The following is a 20169-nucleotide window of genomic DNA, read 5'->3' as shown; positions in this document are numbered from 1 at the left end:
AACCATCAGAGAAAAAACCTGGAACTCATCAAGTGCACTGTAGAATACTTTAACATGAAGTACTGGATCACAGCAGTACTACAGTAAACTATAGAATACTTTAACATGAAGTACTGGATCACAGCAGTACTACAGTAAACTATAGAATACTTTAACATGAAGTACTGGATCACAGCAGTACTACAGTAAACTATACAATAATTTAACGTGAAGTACTGGATCACAGCAGTACTACAGTAAACTATAGAATACTTTAATGTGAAGTACTGGATCACAGTAGTACTACAGTAACCTATAGAATACTTTAATGTGAAGTACTGGATCACAGTAGTACTACAGTGAACTATAGAATACTTTAATGTGAAGTACTGGATCACAGTAGTACTACAGTAAACTATAGAATACTTTAACATGAAGTACTGAGACTTCAGAATGATCCGTGATGAACGGAACCAAACATCTGCAGGTGGAACCTCCTCATGCTCTCATCACCGTGGAAACGCTCTGATGGTTCTATTAAAGGTTCTACTGAGAATAAACCTCCAGGTTACAGCTGGACTTCAAGTGTGAGAACACGGAGAACAGGTTGTTCTGCAGAGGTGTTCATTCACAGAGCAGTCAGCTTTCTGACGCTCTGCTTCAGCCACGCCCACACCTGTGTCAGGTTTCTACTCAGAGCTGCACAGGTGAGCGAGGCTCCGCCCTCCACTGTGTCACCACGTTGACATCAGCCTCAGGGAGACTCTGGGTGTGTCAGAAAGCTGTCTGTCGAGGTTGCTGATAGCTGGGGCCAGATAGAGGTTGGAACACCTGCAACACCTGCAACACCCATAATACTTGCAACACCTGGAACACCTGCAACACCTGGAACACCCGCTACACCTGGAACACCTGTAATACTTGTAACACCTGGAAAACCTGTAATACTTGCAACACCTGGAAAACCTGTAATACTTGCAACACCTGCAACATCTGTGTTAATAGCAACACTTGTGACATCTGCAACAAAGAGGTTTGACTTCCAACATCAGCTCCTTAGTGAAACACATTTAACATCAGAACTTTCACCAGATACAATCCAGCAATCATCTAGTGTTATTTTGGACAAACATGAGGATCTGATGCTTTTCTTTGTTGTGGTGATGACCTGAGTCTCTGCTGGTTGGACAGAACCAGACGGCTGTTTTATTGACTAAATGATTAATCAATAAATGAACATACTGATCAGTGAGTCCACAGGTATAAATTAACATATTGATTAGTGAGGATCTGATCACACTCAGCAGACCAAAGATCCTCCTGGACTTGTGTTTCTACAAACCCGTCAGAGATAATCTGAAGAATCCATCAGTCAGCAGAGTCCTGAACATGAAGCAGATGGAGCTCCAGGTCTGGAGCTAACTGCCCCCAGGACCCCCGGGGACCACCCATCTACCCCAGCTCCAGATTATTTACCCCACATAGGCTGCAGCTCACTGCCCCCCTGCTCCAGATTACTGAGGCTCAACGGGTGAAGAGACTTTAAGTGGCTTTAATTAATGAAGTCCAGGAGGAGATTAATGCTGCTGCCACACAAACACAACAGACACACAACGGCTACCGAGTCACAACAGACACACACAGTCTGCAGCAGGCTAACATGGTTAACTGCTAAACATGCTAACATGGTTTGCTGTTAAACTGCATTTAAGTCACTTACACATGCTAAATGTTTTTCTGCTTTATTTCAACCCATATTATTTATTCATTGACGTGTCATTGTATCTCTATGTTTCATGCTAACATGGTTAGCTGTTGTGTCTCTGTGTTTCATGCTAACACGGTTAGCTGTTGTGTCTCTATTATGTAACACATTATGTGTTTTAATTTTCGTTTTTTTAAGGAGAAAACACAAAAAAGGTTTTATTTTATCTTAGAGGAGGATGTTTTTTAACAAGTCCGTCGATTTTTGAATAGGAAAAAGGGTCACTGTTTTTTGCTTCGAGCCCCCCCCCCAGCAGACAGGATAGGTGTGGTTTGTGTTGTAATTTTTTCCGTGTTGCATGCTAACACGGTTAGCTGTTGTGTCTTTGTGCTTCATGCTAACTTTAAATTCTCCCTCTGAAATCTTGAGCTTCCTGCAGTTTCTTTATAAACACAGGTGTTTTTTTTGTTTTTTTTTTTAGATTTTTTTGGCCTTTTTGATAGGCGCAGTAAGAGACAAACAGGAAATAGGGAAGAAGAGTGGGGGGAAGACATGCAGCAAAGGGCCGCAAGCGGGAATCGAACCCAGGCCGCTGCGTCGGGGACCAGCCCCTGGACATGGGTCGCCCGCTTAACCATTGAGCTATACAGGCACCCACAACCACAGATTTTTAAGTGAAGCATGTGTTTGTTTTGTTTTCAGTGAAACTGAAAGAAACTGAAAATTGCCTCAAACGAACACTAAAGAACCATAACCTCTGCAGCCTTTGAGGTTCCTCAGAATGCTTTTAACCCTAATGCTATCCCTAATGCTAAACCTAATGCTATCCCTAATGCTAACCTTAACGCTAACCCTAATGCTATCTCTAATGCTAACCCCAATGTTAACCCTAAGGCTAACTCTTTCAGACAGAACTAACTGCCTGGTTTAGAGCCTGTGAATGCTGAGCTGCAGTTAGACTTTCATTTTCATTTAGTGCTTGATTTACTGTAGTTATCTCTCCATTAAATGTCTGTGAAAATGTCAAAATGAAAATAAACTGACAGCTTGAAAGAGAAACTTTTTGAGTGCTGCTGCTCCTGGACCAGAACTCGTCTGTTTCATCCTAACTCTGGTTCTGCTGCCTGTTAATGAATAAAACTGAAACGTGGAACCAGCGGGTCATTGAGGAACTGAAGATTCTTTCTGGTTGGACTCTTACCTGCTCACAGTTTGAGAGTCTTAGATTTTCATTGTAACTTCCTGTTTCCAGCTTAGAACCGGAAGAACTCAGATAAAAGGTTCTCTGCTGTTATTTTTTTCACCTTTAAATCATGTTCAATTTATTTTACCTTTTTGGACAAGAAACAAAACTACTTGAGTAAAAACAGATTTCTATAAAATAATGCCAGGTAAAAATATGAAGTGTAAAATAAATGACTGAAATGTTCAGTCTTTAAAGACTCTGATCAAACTCAGCTGGTCTTAGAAGTCATTAATGGATGATCTGAGGTCAGTGATTGGAGGATAAAGACTCCTGGATCTGGAAGGTCCAGTCTCTGGTGGATCAGAACTCCTGGATAGAACTACACCATGAAGACTGAAGAACCAAGAAAGTCTGAGGAAAGGTTATTGAAAAGCATCAGTCAGGACGATACAAGAACATTTAAAGTTCCTGAAGATCTCCTGAAGTCCAGTTAAATCCACACCATCCCCACTGTGAAGCATGATGGAGGCAGCATCATGATGTGAGCTCAGACCAGGATCCAGGCTGACTGAGGTACTTTCTAATTGATCGACATCAACTTTGATCTCTTAGCTACAACAGAACCACTGGATCAATAAATGCAGCTACCGATCAATAACTGATCAATAGCTGATGAACTGACCAGCAGCTGAAGGATCCTCTGTTCAGGACTGAGGTTCTCTGTTTGTTCCACACTAAGAGATTAACCTCATGTTATGGAACCTTTGCAACAACAATAAAGAAATTATGTTCTAATCTACTCTATTCTACTCTACTGAGTTCTATTCTATTCTACTTTACTGTGTTCTACTCTATTCTACTCTACTGTGTTCTACTCTATTCTACTCTACTGAGTTCTATTCTATTCTACTTTACTGTGTTCTACTCTATTCTACTCTGCTGAGTTCTATTCTATTCTACTTTACTGTGTTCTACTCTATTCCACTCTACTGTGTTCTACTCTATTCTACTCTACTGAGTTCTATTCTATTCTACTTTACTGTGTTCTACTCTACTCTAGTGTGTTCTACTCTATTCTACTCTACTGTGTTCTACTCTATTCTACTCTACTGTGTTCTACTCTATTCTACTCTACTGTGTTCTACTCTATTCTACTCTACTGTGTTCTACTCTATTCTACTCTACTGAGTTCTATTCTATTCTACTTTACTGTGTTCTACTCTATTCCACTCTACTGTGTTCTACTCTATTCTACTCTACTGAGTTCTATTCTATTCTACTTTACTGTGTTCTACTCTACTCTAGTGTGTTCTACTCTATTCTACTCTACTGTGTTCTACTCTATTCTACTCTACTGTGTTCTACTCTATTCTACTCTACTGAGTTCTGTTCTATTCTACTTTACTGTGTTCTACTCTATTCTACTCTACTGTGTTCTACTCCATTCTACTCTACTGAGTTCTATTCTATTCTACTTTACTGTGTTCTGCTCTATTCTACTCTACCGAGTTCTATTCTATTCTACTTTACTGTGTTCTACTCTACTCTACTGTGTTCTACTCTATTCTACTCTACTGTGTTCTACTCTATTCTACTCTACTGAGTTCTATTCTATTCCACTCTACTGTGTTCTACTCTATTCTACTCTACCGAGTCCTATTCTATTCTACTTTACTGTGTTCTACTCTACTCTACTGTGTTCTACTCTATTCTACTCTACTGTGTTCTACTCTATTCTACTCTACTGAGTTCTGTTCTATTCTATTCTACTTTACTGTGTTCTACTCTATTCCACTCTACTGTGTTCTACTCTATTCTACTCTACTGAGTTCTACTGTGTTCTATTCTATTCTACTCTACTGTGTTCTATTCTATTCTACTGTGTTCTATTCTAGTCTACGGTGTTCTACTGTGTTCTGTGTTCTAACAGTGTCTCTGTGCTGATTTGAAGAACATCTCCAGATGTTGGAGCTTAAGTGTGTAATCAGGAACCAGGTGAGATGAGTCATCAGAGACTCACTCCACTGATCAGACCTCCATGTGAACCAGCTGATGACGTCACTCACAGGTGAACACAACCTGAGCCACTAAAAACCAAACCCAACCAGCCTCGTTCAGAACTCCGTTCATAAAATGTGCATTTTAAGTTCAGGTGTCCAGTGTGTCTGTGACGTCAACATTCCACATAACGACACCTGGGCAGAACTCAGCTCATGATTCTGCAATGTTCGGCCTCGTTCAATCTGGCTCATCGGTCCGGTTCTGCTCGGTATTACACCTTTGTTGCTGTAAACAGCCGCCAACAGGTGAGGCCGAACTTTAAAATGTGACAGAAATAACACGAAGTTTGGTTCAGCAGAGGAACACTTAAAACAGGTAAAAGGTGACGGAGTTCTGACGTGCAACTCACCTTGGTGTACAGCTCGTTCACAGACATCGTCCCGTAGTCTCAGACTCTCCGTTCAAAGATCCGTAACGACCCGGTTCGCTGCTAAACCAGCGGGCCGCTCACACTGCGCATGTCCGCCGCAGGTGTCTGCCCGAGTTTCGATCAGTTTGTTCGGCGTTTCCCGGAGCCGGCAGGTGCTTCCTCCGGTAACGACCCGCGGCCGGTTTATGCAGGTTCACGGTTCAGTCCGCCGCAGACCCATAAACAGCCCGAACCGAGACAGAGACCCAGAAACAGAACCCGAACCGCCGGAAAGAGCCAGGAACCGCAGGTGGACGGAGGGGCGGGGCTTTTACCTCACACTGCTCTGATTGGCTGCTTCCTGGATACCAGCCAGGTCACACACACACACACACACACACACACACACACACACACACACACACACACACACACACACGGAAGCACACTGTGGTGCTCAGCATGAGGCCCGCGGCCCCGTCCAGGGTCCCGATAGACTCAGGAAGGAACCAAAGGCATGAAAACACAAACACAAGAACTACAAACACACAAACTACAAACACACAAACACAACAACCAGTCTGTTCATCTGTATTTGCACTGTGTTACTAAGTTGTGTTTTTTCTTTTCATTCTATTTTTATTCTTGTTTTACTTCCTGTTCTACTTGTGTTTATTTATTTATCCCTGTTTGTTTATTTATGTTTTGATTTCTCATTTCTGGTTTTCTGCTCAGTTTCCACGTCATCATGGCTCTACCTGCCGTTACCTGCCTTCACCTGGAGACCAAGAAAGTTCTCAGTCTGAATCTGAAGCCACAAAAAATGAACTGAAACCGACACTCTAAAAACACACACTGTAAAAACACACTCACTAAAAACACACACTGAAAACACACACTGAAAACACTCTAAAAACACACACTGAAAACACACACTGAAAACACACTCTAAAAACACACAGCTCCACAGGTGTGTTCAGGTGACTCATGTTCAGGTAACAGAGTCCAGCTGCATCATGGGAAACGTAGTGCCGGACGCTGACTTTTACTGCATCAACAAACCTTCAGACGATGATGATGAGCAGGAAGGTTTCTTTCACGTTAGTTAAATGTTACTAACGTGAAAGAAACCTTCCTGCTCATCACAGCAGCAGCCAGACACACGACTGGAACACCTGAACTACAGAACTACAGAACACCTGAACTGCAGAACACCTGAACTACAGAACACCTGAACCCCTGAGGGACTCACCTGGCTGTAGGGGTAGTAATCCATCCTCTCAGATCATGTCTGGAAGCCGTCTGTCCGTCCGTCCGTCTGTCTCACCACCAGCGTCTCCTCCCAGACACTCCTTCTGCAGGTATGAACAGTTTACCTGCTCAGGTGTGACGAGACACCGTCCGCCCACAGAAGGTGTGACTCTGCAGGAAGCTCTGCTCAGTGGACTGATGTTCTGTTGTGCTGCTCCTCATCTGTAGGAGCTTTAGTAATGATCAAGTTCTACCAGAACCTCCTCAGAACCTCCTGAGAACATCTGGTCCTCCAGTAACTTTATTAATGATCAGAGTTCTACCTACTGGGAATATTTCCAGAGGTCCATAGAGGAGGGTCCCAATTTATCACTTTTAATGGACTTTTTCAGAACTTCATCAGTCCAGCAGATAGAACCATGACATTTAGGAGGAACAACATCTGAGTTCTGGGAAAACTGAAACAAATAACTAAAACAAGCTGGAACACCACAAAAATGGCCAAAACTACTATAAAACAGGTGAAATTGTGACAAAAACTCAAATTTGGCACAAAAAAACTTGCAAATTACCCTAAAAAGAGCCAAAATTACCCTGAAACATTCAATTATGCAGCAAAAACAGTCCAAATCACCACAAAAACGACCAAATTGACCATGACCAAGACCAAAATTGCCATATTACAGGTGAAATTACGACAAAAACTCAAATTCAGCACTAAAATATCAACCAAATAGGATTAAAGTTCCTTCCTGACCTGCTCAGAACATCTGGTTCTTCATCTCCAGTAACTTTATTAATGATCAGAGTTCTACCTTCATACTGGGAATATTTCAGTTCCAGGTCCTTGAAGTCCATAGAGGAGAACGTCCCCTGGAGAAAGGGGATGTTCTCCAGTTGTCAGTAGGTCTACTCTAGAACTTTCTCCACGTCGGTAGGTCTACTCTAGAACTTTCTCCAGGACGTTCTCCTTTCCTGCTTCCAGTCTTTAAGTTTAGTCTCTTATTTTATTCATATTTTTAGACACTGCTGAGATATTTTTGTGGATTTTTTTTGTCATTTTATTAATTTTCTGCGTTTTTTAAACAAATATTTTCCAAACATTGTTGATTATTTTCTATGTTTTGAAGTTCTTTTATTTTGGTGTGTTTCCTTTAATATTTCAGCATTTTCTTTTTTTGTCAGACATTTATTGTATCTCTTTAGGACATTTTTCTGACATTATTTTAAAGTACCTGTGGGTATTTTTCCTAAAACTTTTTTAGACATTTTATAATATTTTGGGATATTTGTGGGACATTTTATTCATATTCTTCTTTTTCAGAACATTTTTCAAACACTTAGAAATCATTTGTATTGTTGAATGATTTCATGTTGAAATGTGTTTTTTTGGGTCATTTTCAACATCTCGAGGAAAACTAAATGGATGCTGATGTTCCTCTACTGCTGCTCTGTTTAGTGTTCTTTTTCAGTTATTAAAATGTTCTAAATGTGTTCCTCCGTCTCCTCTGTGATTGTTATCAGTGACAGAGAGCTCAGGGTAATAATACAGATGTTAGAGTTTATTTAAATCTATTAAAGGGAACTTAAAGATTTAAATGGAATGAAATCAGAAACATGTTTTCTGAGGAACATCTGGAAAATAAAAAGATTAAAAACGTTTCATTACTGGAATAAAACTGGAGCCTCCAATGGTTCATCAAAGAAGAAATAATAAATATCTGTGAGATGTTCTGGTGTTCCTCTGGTCCTGCTGGAGCTGCTTCACTTTACCCACTTTATATACAGCAGAACAGAACCCTGCACACGTGTTCTCCAGTCTGGTTCTCCAGTCTGGTTCTCCAGCCTGTCAGGGTTCTCCAGTCTGGTTCTCCAGTCGTGTTCTGTCAGTAGCAGCAGTGACTCACAGCAGATTAATTCTTTCACAACCATCAGACCTGAAGCAACCTGAGCTCAGAGATATTACCAAACACCCGGAGCAGGAGGGGTTCTCTGGACGTTCCATCAGTGTTCCTTCAGCTTTAACTCTTTGTTCTGGTAAAACCCTGAACAGTTTCTGGCTGCTTTTAAAGACCCGACATGTTTTTCATCAGCATGACTCTAAACCACCACAAAGACACTCAAAACAACAAAAACAAGACAATCAAAGGAGACGAAAAGAGAGACTGAGAAGAAAACCAATTAAATAAACGCAGCAGAAATAGAACAGAGGAGCAGGTTGTTAGAGATCCATCCAGCATGGTGGAACATCTTCTAGTAGTTATAGATCCATCCAGCATGGTGGAACATCTTCTAGTAGTTATAGATCCATCCAGCATGGTGGAACATCTTCTAGTAGTTATAGATCCATCCAGCATGGTGGAACATCTTCTAGTAGTTATAGATCCATCCAGCATGGTGGAACATCTTCTAGTAGTTGGAGATCCATCCAGCATGGTGGAACATCTTCTAGTAGTTATAGATCCATCCAGCATGGTGGAACATCTTCTAGTAGTTATAGATCCATCCAGCATGGTGGAACATCTTCTAGTAGTTATAGATCCATCCAGCATGGTGGAACATCTTCTAGTAGTTATAGATCCATCCAGCATGGTGGAACATCTTCTAGTAGCTGGAGATCAATCCAGCATGGTGGAACATCTTCTAGTAGTTATAGATCCATCCAGCATGGTGGAACATCTTCTAGTAGTTATAGATCCATCCAGCATGGTGGAACATCTTCTAGTAGTTATAGATCCATCCAGCATGGTGGAACATCTTCTAGTAGCTGGAGATCAATCCAGCATGGTGGAACATCTTCTAGTAGTTATAGATCCATCCAGCATGGTGGAACATCTTCTAGTAGTTATAGATCCATCCAGCATGGTGGAACATCTTCTAGTAGTTGGAGATCCATCCAGCATGGTGGAGCATCTTCTAGTAGTTATAGATCCATCCAGCATGGTGGAGCATCTTCTAGTATGTGGAGATCCATCCAGCATGGTGGAACATCTTCTAGTAGCTGGAGATCAATCCAGCATGGTGGAACATCTTCTAGTAGTTATAGATCCATCCAGCATGGTGGAACATCTTCTAGTAGTTATAGATCCATCCAGCATGGTGGAACATCTTCTAGTAGTTATAGATCCATCCAGCATGGTGGAACATCTTCTAGTAGTTATAGATCCATCCAGCATGGTGGAACATCTTCTAGTAGTTATAGATCCATCCAGCATGGTGGAACATCTTCTAGTAGCTGGAGATCAATCCAGCATGGTGGAACATCTTCTAGTAGTTATAGATCCATCCAGCATGGTGGAACATCTTCTAGTAGTTGGAGATCCATCCAGCATGGTGGAACATCTTCTAGTAGTTATAGATCCATCCAGCATGGTGGAGCATCTTCTAGTATGTGGAGATCCATCCAGCATGGTGGAACATCTTCTAGTAGCTGGAGATCAATCCAGCATGGTGGAACATCTTCTAGTAGTTATAGATCCATCCAGCATGGTGGAACATCTTCTAGTAGTTATAGATCCATCCAGCATGGTGGAACATCTTCTAGTAGTTATAGATCCATCCAGCATGGTGGAACATCTTCTAGTAGCTGGAGATCAATCCAGCATGGTGGAACATTTTCTAGTAGTTGGAGAGCCATTCAGCATGGTGGAACATCTTCTAGTACGTGGAGATCCATTCAGCATGGTGGAACATCTTCTCGTAGTTGGAGATCCATTCAGCATGGTGGAACATCTTCTAGTATGTGGAGATCCATCCAGCATGGTGGAACATCTTCTAGTATGTGGAGATCCATCCAACATGGTGGAACATCTACAGATGATGAGCAGAGTAGAGAGGAAACATGGAGATAGAAAACATCTACAGGATGAGGAGATCTTAGGAGCTCGAGGAGGAACCAACAACTAGTTTCTCCTGAAGCTCCTACCACCTCCAGGACCTGGATGATTGAGAACGTCCACAGAGGTCTGAGGAGACGACATTAGTTCAGAGTTTAAACATCTGGTTCAGGTTTTATTTTATTTCCTAAACGTAATAATCAAAGAAGTGTTTATTTTCTCTGGTTTCCATCGTTCTACTGACAGAACCCTCTGAGTTCTCCTCCTTCATGATGTTCTGGCTCCTCAGAGCTACAGGACGTTAAAATGAATCACTGTGGAGAACACGGGAGATGTTCTGGTCTTCACTGAGATCCAGAATGAGGCTTCAGACAAACAGTCCAGTTCAGATCAGAGCTGGAGAGTTTAATGAAACCTTCTGGGTCAGTTCTGGTTCAGTTCTTCGTTCTGGGTTGGGTTCTGCTGGTGTTGGGGGGCAGACCTGGACCATCTGGACCATCTGGGCCTCCTGGCCAGTTCCTGGTTCTGCTCCTGAACTTTCTGCTGCCGGATCTGGTCCTGCAGCTCCACCTGGTACTGGACCTCCATCTGGTACCGTCTGAAGAACCACGAAGAGACAGGAAGTACCAGAAGTAGTCAGCCAGAAGTACTACAGTAAATACGACGATACTACAGAAAATACTACAAGAACCACCATGAGAAAGGTAGTACCAGAAGTACTGTCAGCCGGAAATACTGCAAGAAATACTACAGGAAAAGTACTGTAAAGACTACAGTAAATACTACAGTAAAAGTACAGTAAATACTACAGTAGATACTACAGTAAAAGTACAGTAGATACTACAGTAAATATTACAGTAAAAGTACTGTAAATACTACAGTAAATACTATAGTAAATACAACAGTAAAACTTCAGTAAATGCTACAGTCAAAGTGCAGTAAAGACTACAGTAAATACTACAGTAAGAGTACAGCAAATACTACAGTAAAAGTACAGTAAATACTACACTAAATACTACAGTAAAAGTACAGTAAATACTAGAGTAAAAGTACTGTAAATACTACAGTAAATACTATAGTAAATATTACAGTTAAAGCATAGTAAATACTACAGAAAATATTACAGTAAAAGTACAGTAAATACTACAGTAAAAATACATTAAATATTACAGTAAAAGTACAGTAAATACTACAGTAAAAGTACAGTTAATATTACAGTAAAAATACAGTAAATACTACAGTAAAAGTACAGGTTAGTTTTCTTCTCCGTCTCTTTAAACTTCATATTTTTTGTGTTTTTTGTTGAAACTTTATGAATAAAGTTGAACTGAAATCCAAACAATGTCTCGGGTTAAACTGCAGTAAAAGTAACACATAGTACTTAGTTTGCAGTAGTACTAAAGTAACAGTACTACAGAGTACTACAGAGTACTACTAGTACCGTCTCTGATCCTCCTGGTCCTTCAGTTTCATCTCCTCCATCCGTCGCTTCACTTCTTCTCCGTCTCTGAAACGCTGAACGACTTCCTGCTGCTTCCTGTCCCCTGGAGAGGAAAGTTCTACTGGTTCAACTGGTTCTATTGGTTTAACTGGTTCTACTGGTTCAGTTTAACTGGTTCTACTGGTTTAACTGGTTGAACTGGTCTAGGACTCTGGTTCTTACGGGTCTGTTGGACCTGCAGCCGTCGGGCCTCCATCACCTCCTCCATCAGCCTCCGTCTGGCCTCCCTCTGCAGCCGGTTCTGCTGGTCCCTCTTCTTCCAGACCTCCTCCAGGTTCTGGTCCAGCAGCAGCGCCGTCTCCTGGTCCTCCTTCTGCCGCCTCTGAAGCTCCTCAGACAGCTGCTGCCGGTACCGGAGCTGCTCCTCACACAGCTGCACCTGAAAGCACCACAAGGACACCGTCAGGGGTTCACCAGAACCATTAGAACCATTAGGACCAGCAGAACCATTAGGATCTCCAGAACCATTAGAACTATTAGAACCATCGGAACCACCAGAACCATAAGAACTATTCGGACCACCAGAACCACCAGAACCATTAGAACCATTAGGACCACCAGAACCATCAGAACCACTAGAACCATCAGAACCACCAGAACCACCAGAACCACCTCAGAATCAACCATCAGATCCAAGAACGCTGCATCATCCCTCAAAAAATAACCAAATCCCATTCAGAGATTCCTGGTTTATGAATGATCACAGTTCTACCAGAACTTCCTCAGAACCTCCTCAGAACCTCCTCAGAACTTCCTCAGAACATGTGGTTCTGGATCTCCAGTAACTTTATCAATGATCAGAGTTCTACCTTCATACTATAACTTCCTCTATAACAGGTAAACGATGCGTTCAGGTGCCCCTACCTTCCTCTATAACAGGTAAACGATGCGTTCAGGTGCTCTACTTTGCTCTATAACAGGTAAACAATGCGTTCAGGTGCCATACCTTCCTCTGACAGGCCAACGATGCGTTCACGTGCCATACCTTCCTCTGACAGGCCAACGATGCGTTCAGGTGCCCTACCTTCCTCTATAAGGGGTAAACGATGTGTTCAGGTGCCCCTACCTTCCTCTCTAACGGGTAAACAATGCGTTCAGGTGCCCCTACCTTCCTCTATAACAGGTAAACGATGCGTTCAGGTGCCCCTACCTTCCTCTATAACAGGTAAACGATGCATTCAGGTGCCCCTACCTTCCTCTATAACAGGTAAACAATGCGTTCAGGTGCCCCTACCTTCCTCTATAACAGGTAAACGATGCGTTCAGGTGTCATAATTTCCTCTATAACAGGTCAGCGATGCATTCAGGTGCCCCTACCTCCCTGTATAACAGGAAAGCGATGCGTTCAGGTGCCCCTACCTTCGTCTATAATAGATAAAGGATGCGTTCAAGTGCCCCTAACTTCCTCTATAAAAGGTAAACAATGCGTTCAGGTGCCCCACCTTCGTCTTTAATAGGTAAACGGTGCGTTCAGGTGCCCCACTTTCCTCTATAACAGGGAAATGATGCGTTCAGGTGCCCCTACCTTCCTCTATAACAGGTCAACGATGCGTTCAAGTGCCCTACCTTCCTCTATAACAGGTAAACGATGCGTTCAGGTGCCCCTACCTTCCTCGAAAATAGGTAAACGATGCGTTCAGGTGCCCTACTTTCCTGGAAAACAGGTAAACGATGCGTTCAGGTGCCCTACTTTCCTCTATAACAGGTAAACGATGCGTTCAGGTGCCCCTACCTTCCTCTATAACAGGTAAATGATGTGTTCAGGTGTGCTATCTTCCTCTATAACAGGTAAATGATGCGTTCAGGTGCCCTACCTTCCTCCATAACAGGTAAACGATGCGTTCAGGTGCCCTACTTTCCTGGAAAACAGGTAAATGATGCGTTCAGGTGCCCTACCTTCCTCTATAACAAGTAAATGATGTGTTCAGGTGCCCTATCTTCGTCTGTAACAGGTAAACAATGCATTCATGTGCCCCTAACTTCCTCTATAACAGGTAAATGATGCGTTCAGGTGCCCCTACCTTCCTCTATAACAGGTAAATGATGCGTTCAGGTGCCCCTACCTTCCTCTATAACAGGTAAACAATGCGTTCAGGTGCCCCTACCTTCCTCTATAACAGGTAAACGATGCGTTCAGGTGCCCCTACCTTCCTCTGACAGGTAAATGATGCATTCAGGTGCCATACCTTCCTCTATAACAGGTAAACGATGCGTTCAGGTGCCATACCTTCCTCTATAACAAGTAAACAATGCGTTTATGTGCCCTACCTTCTTCCTGGCGGCCTCCTGTTTCTTGTCGGTGTCTTGCTCCAGCAGCTGCTCCAGGATGTTCTTGTCCAGCTCCAGTTCTGCTCGCTGCTCTCTGGCCAGACGCTTCATCTTCAGCCGGAGGTCCTGGTCCAGCTGCTGCCGTCGGTTCTGCTGCTTCTGGATCTTCTGCTGCTTCTGCTGCAGCTCTTGCAAATGTTCCGTCTTCTGCTGCTCCAGCTGCACCAGGAGACACAAATGTTACCACAGAGAAGACATCCTGCAGCCCAGAACACCAGCTCACCCAGCAGCTCACAAACAGCTGATCAGAGGTTCATATTGATCATCAGTGATCAGCTGTTTGATCCTGTCAGTGATTTTCTGGACTCCTAGGTTCTAAAACAAACTTTCACCTTCGTACTTTTATTGGCGTGTTTTTGGCGTGTTCGTGTGCAACTGTGTCAGCGTTAAAATGGACGTTTAGAAGAACAGCAGCATGTTATTCTTCAGAGTTCCTGATAGTTTGAATTTCTGTGCTTTCATAGTTTCATCTGCATCAGTACATTTATTTTACCTGGACTGGCCAGCACAAGTACAGAGAGAAGATCATGGAGCTGCTGGAGATGTTTAGATGTTTGGTGTTAATCATGGAGCTGCTGGAGATGTTTAGATGTTTGGGTCATGTTCTGACCAGCAGTCTCGTCTCCTCGTCCTTCAGCTTCTTCTTCTGCTGCTTCTGCTGCTCGGCTTCGTCCATCTGCTTCTTCAGGACCTCCAGCTGCTGTTGGTTCTTCTGCCTCCTGTTCTGGACTCTCAGGGTCTCCCGCTGTTCTTGTGCCCATCGCTCAGCCTCTATCAGCTCGTCGAACATCTTCTCCTCCTGCTGCTGCTGAAGCTGCAGCTCCTCTCTGATCCTCACCTGAGTCACCTGATCCTGACTCACCTGCTGCTGCCGTCTCCTCACCTGTCGGCTGCGCAGGTCCTCGCTCTGCTCCCTGCAGCAAGAAAACAGTTTAAAACCACTAAAAACACAAAGATTTCACGGTTTTATACTTAGTTTTTACTGCATTTTATTTACTTTTACTGCGTTTTATTTCGTTTTATTTTATTAAATAGTGTTCTGCTGCTTCTCTGACCAGTTTGTTTTTTATTTCAACCAATCACAGTTAGTTGTGGGCGGAGCTAAACAAAGGATGAATGTGACATGTTGCCTGGAAACAGTGACGGTGAAACCTGAACAGAACACCTGAGTTTACCTGAGCAGATGAGTGTACCTGGACAGGTGAGTGTACCTGAGCAGCAGCTCCATCCTGTCTGCCACCAGCTGTCTTCTCTCCATCTCTCTTCGGTCTCTCAGAACCTCCACCTTCTCCTTCATCTCCACCCGTCTCTCCTCCAGCGCCTCCTTCTTCTTCTCCTCCATCTCCTGCAGCAGCTGCAGCTCCTCCTCCTGCAGCAGAACGCTGAGTCTGGAGAGCAGCAGGAGACGTTGCCAGGACCAGAACATCTACAGAACATCTATAGGACATCTACAGAACATCTGTAGAACATCTGCAGAACATCTACAAAACATCTACAGAACAACTGTAGAACATCTATAGACCATCTGCAGAACATCTGCAGAACATCTACAGAACATCTAATGAATATCTAAAGAACATCTACAAAACATCTGTAGAACATTATAGAACATCTAAAGAACATCTACAGAACATCTACCGAACATCTATAGAACATCTACACAGCATCTACAAAACAGCTACAGAACAGCTAAAGAACGTCTATAGAACATCTATAGAACATCTACAGAACCTCTTTAGAATGTCTATAGAACATCTATAGAACATCTACAGAGCATCTACAAAACATCTATAGAATGTCTGTAGAACATCTGACACTAGGTTTTGTGTGTTTCAGAGGGTTTCTAGTTTTAGAGTATCAGATCTCAGTTATTCATCGTTGGTGATAATTGCATCGATCGTGTCCTCCTGACGTCACATGACGCAGAGGTAAAGTAACGTGGAGTACTGTGAAGTAATCTGAGTAAACCTGAGCCTTCGCCTGTCCAGATGTTCCTCCTGCTTCTTCACTGCAGATTTCACTCTCCGCTGCAGGTCTTCTCTGGTGAAGCGTTGCTCGGAGCTCTGAAGCCACGCCCCCTCGACGCCGCTCCGCTGCAGCTGATTGGAGAACTGGAGGAGCTGCTGGGCCGCGTCCTGTTTCTGTCTGTCCAAGGGAGGCTTCCCTTTCTGGGAGCAGAACAAGCAATACTTTATAGAGTACTGCAGTACTTGTTAGAATACTGCAGTACTTTATAGAATACTGCAGTATTTTCACCAATACTGCATTATTTTGAACTTCACTGCAGTACTTGATAGAATACTGCAGTATTTTATAGAATGCTGCAATACTTTACAGAATACTGCAGTACTTCTTACAAAACTGCAGTACTTCATAAAATACTGCAGCACTTTATAAAAAACTGCAGTATTTTCACCAATACTGCAGTATTTTATACATCACCGCAGTACTTGATAGAATACTGCAGTATTTTATAGAATGCTGCAATACTTCATAAAATACTGCAGTATTTTAACCAATACTGCAGTACTATATAGAATACTGCAGTACTTCATAAAATACTGCAGTACTTTACAAAATACTGTACAACTTTATAAAATATTGCAGTGCTTCATAAAATATTGCAGTACTTCATAGAATACTGCAGCATTTTTACCAATACTGCAGTACTTTATACATCACTGCAGTACTTGATAGAATACTGCAGTATTTCAGGGAGTGCTGCAGTACTTTATAGAATACTGCAGTACTTTATAGAATACTGCAATACTTTATTGAACACTGTAGTATTTTTACCAATACTGCAGTATTTTATAAATCACTGCAGTACTTGATAGAATACTGCAGTATTTTATAGAATGCTGCAATACTTTACAGAATACTGCAGTAGTTTATAGAATACTGCAATACTTCATAAAATACAGCAGTATTTTAACCAATACTGCAGTACTATATAGAATACTGGAGTACTTCATAAAATACTGCAGTGCTTTATAGAACACTCCAGTACTTCATAAAACACTGCAGTACTTTATAAAAACTGCAGTATTTTAACCAGTACTGCAGTACTTTATACATCATTGCAGTACTTTAAACATCACAGCAGTACTTGATAGAATACTGCAGTATTTTATAGAATGCCGCAATACTTTACAGAATACTGTAGTACTTTATAGAATACTGCAATACTTCATAAAATACAGCAGTACTTTATAAAATACTGCAGAATTTTATAGAATACTGCAGTACTTCATAAAATACTGCAGTACTTTATAGAATACTGCAGTATTTTAACCAATACTGCAGTATTTCATACATCACTGCAGTACTTTATAGAATACTGCAGTACTTGATAGAATACTGCAGTACTTTATAGAATACTGCAATGCTTTATAAAATACTGCAATGTTTTATTAAATACTGCAGTAGTTTATAGAATACTGCAGTGCTTCATAAAATACTGCAGTACTTTGTAGAATAATGCAGTATTTTAACCAATACTGCAGTACTTTATAGAATACTACAGTACTTTATAGAATGCTGCAGTACTTTATACATCATTGCAGTACTTTAACCACTACATTCTATTCTAACTTGTATCAGAGTACTACAGAATACTGCAGTATTTCCACTCTTACCTGTATCACAGTACTACAGAGTACTATAGAGTACTGCAGTATTTCTACTCTAACCTGTAACAGAGTACTACAGAGTACTGCAGTATTTCCATTCTTACCTGTATCAGAGTTCTACAGAGTACTGCAGTATTTCCACTCTAACCTGTATCTGAGTACTACAGAGTACTACAGAGTACTGCTAAAAGATACGAATGACTGGTAGGAAAGTCCAAATCACTGTTGGGAGTCCGGTTAGAACTCTAAATAAGGAGCCTCTGGTTGGTTTGTTGTCTTTTAATGAACTTGACTTACATTAGTCGTTGCCAGTGTGGTTTCTACAACACAAATACCAATAAAACATAAATATCAAAATAACATAAATGTGAATACAACTGTACTATGAAATGAAAGCACACATGACACACGAATCTAAACGCATCTGCGTTCAACAAGTGCATGTGAACAACGCATGCATCCAATTAGCAAAGAGAATATTCATAAGATATGCCTCATTCATTATCTTACCATTATCTTACACATAACTCACCTATTTTCACGCACAGGCTTTGGCATTCGACACAAACAAACCACCAACTTAAACTGTTAAGGTCTTAACAAGCAACAGTACTGAAAACCGTGAACTTTCTGTCTCTCCTTTCCTCATCTCTCCTCTCTCACGCTGCGCTGCAGGTCTAAGCTCCGCCCCTTAAAGGGCCAGCATGACAGTCTCTGGGCAGCCTTTTCTACAACTGCAGTATTTCTACTCTTACCTGTATCAGAGTACTACAGAGTACTGCAGTATTTCTACTCTTACCTGTATCAGAGTACTACAGAGCACTGCAGTATTTCCACTCTTACCTGTATCAGAGTACTACAGAGTACTGCAGTATTCCACTCTTACCTGTATCTCAGTTCTACAGAGTACTGCAGTATTTCCACTCTAACCTGTATCTGAGTACTACAGAGTACTACAGAGTACTGCAGTATTTCTACTTTAACCTGTATCAGAGTACTGCAGTATTTCTACTCTTACCTGTATCAGAGTACTACAGAGTACTGCAGTATTTCCACTCTTACCTGTATCAGAGTACTACAGAGTACTGCAGTATTTCCACTCTTACCTGTATCAGAGTACTACAGAGTACTGCAGTATTTCCACTCTTACCTGTATCAGAGTACTACAGAGTACTGCAGTATTTCTACTCACCACAGCCACTGAGTTCGGTGTTGGTCCGGTGAACTCCCGACATCTGGTTCTAGTTTGTCCGAGCAGCATGTCCGGTTTTCGGCTCTGTTTATCTCCGTTTCTTTCCGTTTATCTCTGTTTCTTTCCGTTTCTTTCTGAGTGTAAAACTCAGACCTGCTGACGTTAAACAACAGCGGCTTCTGTTGCCATGGCAGCAACAAACGCGAGGGCGTCACCATGGAAACGACGCTGCGGTTGGTTCCGTGCGTCCTGCGTCACGCAGCGGCAGCTGCTCCTTCCAACTTCAATAGCGCTGATGAAGTACTGGATCACAGTAGTACTACAGTACACTATAGAATACTTTAATGTGAAGTACTGGATCACAGTAGTACTACAGTACACTATAGAATACTTTAATGTGAAGTACTGGATCACAGTAGTACTACAGTACTCTATAGCATTCAACTCCATCCAACCCACCATACTCAAAGACAAGCTCACAGAGATGGCAGTGGATCCTTCCTGTGTTTTTTGGATCACAGATCACCTGACAGGAAGTCCACAGTTTGTCAGGCTGTGGAACTGTGTTTCTGGGACATTAATGAGAAGTACTGGGGCTCCACAAGGAACAGTCCTGGCTCTGATGACACTGCTATCGTGGCATGTATCAGAAATGGACATGAAGCTGAATACAGGGATCTGATAAGTGCCTTCAGTGACTGGAGTCACAAAAACTGCCTGCTGCTCAACGCCTCAAAGACAAAGGAAATGATCATAGATTTCTGCAGATCCAAACCCCCTTTTCAGCCAGTGAACACTTGTGGTGTGGACATGGAGATGTTGACACCGTCTAAATATTTAGGTGTCCACCTTGATAATAAGTTAGACTGGTCTAAAAATGTAGACTTCATCTACAAAAAGGACCAGAGCCGACTTTTTAGCCTCAGAAGACTTGAATCATTAGACATCTGCAGTAAGATGCTGCAGATGTTTTATCAGTCTGTGGTAGCAAGTGTTCTGTTTTATGCTGCAGTATAAAAAACAAGGATGCAAGGCGTCTGAACAAACTGATTAAAAAAGCTGGCTCTGTGGTTGGAATCAGATTGAACTCATTGGAGGATGAGGTGGAGAGATGGACATTTAGAAAGATGGAGGCCATTCTGACAAACA

The 20169-nt window shown here is 42.1% G+C and overlaps 2 protein-coding genes across 6 annotated transcripts in view; both read right to left on the bottom strand.

The window, feature by feature from the left end:
* Positions 1-6651, bottom strand: part of myo5b (myosin VB) — a 41837-nt gene extending 35186 nt beyond the window's left edge. For 2 of the 3 annotated variants that reach the window (XM_055019250.1, XM_035947325.2), the window contains exon 1: positions 5281-5617. In XM_055019250.1, the coding sequence (XP_054875225.1) occupies positions 5281-5307 (27 nt within the window). In that variant the 5' untranslated portion in view covers positions 5308-5617. Of the gene's footprint in view, positions 1-5280; positions 5618-6532 lie in introns of those variants that run through there. The other variant, XM_023268635.3, reaches the window with a different exon arrangement.
* A 3863-nt stretch (positions 6652-10514) lies between these two features.
* Positions 10515-19195, bottom strand: cfap53 (cilia and flagella associated protein 53). Of its 3 annotated transcripts, XM_055019252.1 has the most exons (9): positions 19021-19195; positions 18126-18148; positions 16165-16364; positions 15408-15584; positions 14807-15110; positions 14137-14355; positions 12031-12247; positions 11809-11911; positions 10515-10965 (listed from the first exon to the last, which is right to left on the bottom strand). In XM_055019252.1, the coding sequence occupies exons 1-9, from the start codon at positions 19061-19063 to the stop codon at positions 10791-10793; spliced, it is 1461 nt and encodes a 486-aa protein (XP_054875227.1). In that variant the 5' UTR covers positions 19064-19195; the 3' UTR covers positions 10515-10790. The 3 variants fall into 3 exon arrangements, with proteins under 3 accessions (XP_054875227.1, XP_023124419.2, XP_023124427.2); XM_023268651.3 differs by lacking the exon at positions 18126-18148; XM_023268659.3 differs by lacking the exons at positions 18126-18148; positions 19021-19195 and adding an exon at positions 18361-18633 and having other exon boundaries at positions 15408-16364.
* Between the last annotated feature and the right edge of the window lie 974 nt (positions 19196-20169).

Source organism: Amphiprion ocellaris, chromosome 17 (genome assembly GCF_022539595.1).
Source record: "Amphiprion ocellaris isolate individual 3 ecotype Okinawa chromosome 17, ASM2253959v1, whole genome shotgun sequence".
NCBI classification, from domain to species: domain Eukaryota; kingdom Metazoa; phylum Chordata; class Actinopteri; family Pomacentridae; genus Amphiprion; species Amphiprion ocellaris.
Note: the sequence above shows the minus strand (reverse complement) of the source record. Positions and strands in the feature narration are given on the sequence as shown.